At 38.5% G+C, this 4,382-nt stretch overlaps 1 protein-coding gene across 2 annotated transcripts in view; it reads right to left on the bottom strand.

Moving 5' to 3' along the window:
* The window catches only part of LOC107666433 (STE20-like serine/threonine-protein kinase), a 57,072-nt gene that overhangs the window by 36,944 nt on the left and 15,746 nt on the right, over nt 1-4,382 (bottom strand). For both annotated transcript variants that reach the window (XM_016457750.1, XM_016457751.1), the window contains exon 2: nt 1,322-1,486. In XM_016457750.1, the coding sequence (XP_016313236.1) occupies nt 1,322-1,486 (165 nt within the window). The remainder of the gene's footprint in view (nt 1-1,321; nt 1,487-4,382) is intronic.

The following is a 4,382-nucleotide window of genomic DNA, read 5'->3' as shown; positions in this document are numbered from 1 at the left end:
ACTAAGTAATTACACAATTTCAAGCATTTTATCTGCGTTATATATTCTGTAAAAAAAAATTAATATCGGCGGCATATCCGCCGATACCGATATATCGCAACAGGCTCATATCGGCAAAACGATATATCGGTCGGGCACTAAAAACTATATCGCGATAATTATCGCTATCGAATTATCGCCCAGCCCTATCATCCACGATCAAAAATCGTCATATCGCACACCCCTACCTTATACTATACTATCACCCATGAGAGAAGAGTAGACAGGGATGACAGAGAATTATTACACAGTCACATTCGCAATCTCATCACAAACCCAGGGAACTTACAGTTTATTACACATCTCTTCACTAGGCTGGAGAGCTTCACCTCTTCCATATATTGTTAACTCATACTGTGTCTGAAGAATTAATTGTGAACACTGACAGGAGGCTGGAGAGTTATGACAAACAATTGACTGCTGCGCAGATTTTAGGCTGCTTTCTATGAATATTTTATACAGCTGGCACTGAGTGTAGGAACGATCTCTCTACGCATTAAGAAGCATGCTTGTGCTGCTATGAGCTATGCATTCATATCTCTTGATTAGCAGCCAGGCTAAGCAGACTGGACTTGCATCTGATTAATTCATGAGCACTTTCTCTGGTCATTTGAAATAGGCCATTATCCTTCTATACATGCCAACCGCAGAGGGGAGGATCATATGAAACCATTCTGCCGTAATTATCCTGGGAGCTAAAATAAAAATAGGATCCACTGACACTCTTTAGACAGGGATAGATAGAGAGGTATTATTGTAGACTAATATAGAGCTGTTAAGCCTTGCCATTGTCATTATTCAGTATTCAATTATGAAACATGAAATCAGCAGGTTTATGAATTGTTAAAGAAATCCTGTGATGTGTTTTTGAATGTTACTGAGGAAAAAAAATAATATGGGGAAGGACTTGGGATCATATCACATAAGCTTTCATTGAGAAAAATTGTTAGCCTGATTAAAAAAAAATAATAATAAAAAAAAAATATATATATATATATAAGTAAAAATACAAAATTCAAAACTATTGCATTTACATGGAGTTACAAACTTGTTACAAAGCCCAGAATGAACGTTATGCTTCTTTAATAGGCTGTAAGAGTAAGACATGATTTGTGTACAAACACTTTTATCCAACAGCATAGTGCTACTCTATGATGGGTAAGGCGAGAGTGAAGTGTGCTCTCACTCCTACTCCTCCTACAGAGGTCAGTGTGTGTGTATGTGTGTATCTGGCTGCAGTACAGCTGAAGTAACCAAACCCCTCCTGAGAAGAGTCACTCACCCATAGTTTGCTCTCATAATAGAAAGCATCCAGCAGTTTGACTATGTACTTATGGTCACAGGAGGCGAGGATGTCGATCTCCACCATGTAGTCCTCCAGCTCCTCTTCTGTTTTGGTATCAATCACTTTAGCTGCAGCCAGGATCCCGGTCTGTTTGTTCTGAGCCTGTGATGAAAGCAACCAGTGGGAAACATTCAACAGGTAGCAAAGGCATACAATGTGTTCTATGATGCTGTACAGGCCTGGTATTCAAACAGCAGCTCTTGCAACAGTTTAATGTAAGTGACGGGGGCTTTTTCTTCATTCTGTAACAAATTTTCATCTGAGCTGTAATAACGCTTAGTGTCATTGCAAGTCACATCTATGATGCAGTGGTGAATGGCGATGTTACATAAGTGCCAGCGTGGCACTGGCCCACTCAGATTGATGGCTAGTCCACCCAATGTATATATGCAAAGTATAAGAAAAAAGTAATAACATTCTGGTGGATGAGTGCTGACCTATCAGTTGTGTGCATCTACTCTATGGCGAATGGTAATTGCAGGAGCTGAGTGATTAATCCAAACCAAGTGCAACAGCCTTGCACCAAATTGGTCTTTACTTATTGTCCCTACTCATTACACCCACCCACAACACCTGAGATCCAGTTTCTATTGGTTGAATTTCCCAACGTTTTCAAATGACATCGGAAAACACTGCATTATCATCATTGCAACCCAACCGAATTTAATGCCACTTTATTTGATTTTTTCACTTAATTTATGTTTACCAGGGTGTCTACAGATATGAACAAGTTAAATTTAAGACTTTTTAAGACCTTTTTAATACCACCTTATGTGAAATTTAAGACCAGGCCTGTGATGGAAATACACATTATATTACATATGTATATGTAATATTTAACGCGTTTAAATGTAAAAAGAAAACAAAATATCATCGCTGTCAAAAATTATATTTGTTATTACGATATACAGTGAACTTTTCATATCAGCAGACAATATCCCATATAAAATATTCCCACAGCAATAATTCTGTTCTGATCTTTGTTTGGAACTATTTTCGTTGGTGAAATAGAACAAAACAGTCAATTGTGTCTAAAAATGTAAGTAACTTCATATACTTTACTACTTGTTTGTTGAACTAAAATCAATGTAACATTTGCAATCGTGAAAATATTCAGCAAAATAGATCCCTTGTCATGGTATGTTACTTGACTATATCATGCTATAAATAAACTAAACATTTTGAATTTTTACCTCAGTATGTTTGTTCTGTGAGTTTCTTTATGTGTGCCGTACGTTCATTTGATTTGATTTCTCCATGAAAGTCTCTCACAGAGACAGGCAGCACGAGCCACAACAGCGCGACATTGACAATAGAAATACACTATCAATTATCAATCGCTGTTTAAGCTGAATGTAATAAAATCAGAAGAATCATTCGAGCGTTTTGATGCGTGATTATATTTTGTCACTTAAGTTTTAATCAGGCTATTAGTCCTGTCGGGCAAGTACAATTCTCAAGCCATTTTTCAGTAAACTTGCATTAACCCATTTAAAGTAGTTTGGAGGCTGGTCAGCGAGTTGGTGTTTGACTGTATTCTGTAACCGCAATTCTCTCTGATGACGCGGTAACTACAGCGGGGGGGAAGAAGTACTCTTGATGGACACTCACTGGGTCCGTCAGAGTCGGTCAGACTGGAGAAATTTTTGTGGTAATGTGACCAAAAATATTTAAGACCTACTGAACCTGAATTTAAGACATTTTAAGACTTTTTAAGGCCTTATTTTAGGAACACTTTATTTAAGACATTTTAAGACTTTTTAAGGACCCGCGGCCACCCTGTTTACCTCAACATCTACGCATTGTGTTATGGTGTTTGGGCTTATTATTATAATTATTTTAATTTTTTTTACATGAGAGAATCTGCATCCCTATTTTTCTCTCATGTATTGCAAAATGATGTTCTTTAGTTTGAGAGAAGGCTCTGAGGTCGTCCCTATTTCACCAAGGTCCACTTTAAAATTTCTGGCCTCGCCACTGCTATAATGTGCTTTTGCACACTGGCAACCAATCGGGCACAATCAATAATTTGAAGCTCAATTTCTCTGGTCTCAGCCTCGGACTGCCTACATAGCATTCGCTAAACATTTGATGCATATGGCATACTAAACTGGAAACACTCCTGCAAAATCTAAATCTGATTGGCTGACTTCTACCAGGTTTCTGGGAGCCTAGTGTGTAGGGTTGGGTACCGAATTGCGTCGGTACTACAGAGTACCGATTCACGTTAAATCAATCGGTGCCAAATTTCGGTACCTGAGAACGCATCTGAGCGCTTACGCTACAGAGAGAGAAAGAGAGACCCTGTGACGTGAGGTCACCCCTGCAACTCGTTCAAACAACACACAGGGCAAGCCGAAATGTTCTGAAGTGTGGTTACATTTCTAGGGCCATATGGTTTCTGAGAAAACGCGGACGGGAGCACAGAGTCCATTCATAAAAACATAATTTACTCTATAGTAATAGAATTCGTTTTTCGGCCTCTGCGTCTCACTATATGACGGCATGAACACAAAAACAATCTCCAGAGCTGCTGTGAGAATCACTTAAATTAAATGATAAAAATAAATATTACAACCAGATTAATCACTTAAAGTCGGCATGAAATCAAAATTGACAATTCTTATTTTTTGTTGCAATACTGCAGTGTTTATTATAAATAATTTATCTGTGCACTTCACCTCTACTCTTCCGGTCACGAGCTATGGCGCAAGGGCGGAGCTATCTGGAACTGCCAACAGCTGCAGTGACATCAGTGACGTTTGGAATAAACGACGGGGAAAAGCTGAAGCTGATGCTTCACTTTATAGCACCAGTGAGGTATAACACCAGTCATGAGGGAGTACGTTACCCTTAAACATTGAAAAGATATTAGGATATTAGGACAACATCACTCCTAGAACATCGCAAAAACTAATTTTTATTTTTTTCATTAATATGACTTAACCTGATGGAGGATGTGCTCAGTCATTCAGGCAGTCTCTCTCTCTCTCTCTCT

Source organism: Sinocyclocheilus anshuiensis, unplaced genomic scaffold, assembly GCF_001515605.1.
Source record: "Sinocyclocheilus anshuiensis isolate Anshui unplaced genomic scaffold, SAMN03320099.WGS_v1.1 scaffold63, whole genome shotgun sequence".
Lineage (NCBI taxonomy): Eukaryota > Metazoa > Chordata > Actinopteri > Cypriniformes > Cyprinidae > Sinocyclocheilus > Sinocyclocheilus anshuiensis.
The sequence above is the reverse complement of the archived record's forward strand: the minus strand, read 5'-3'. Positions and strand labels throughout refer to the sequence as shown.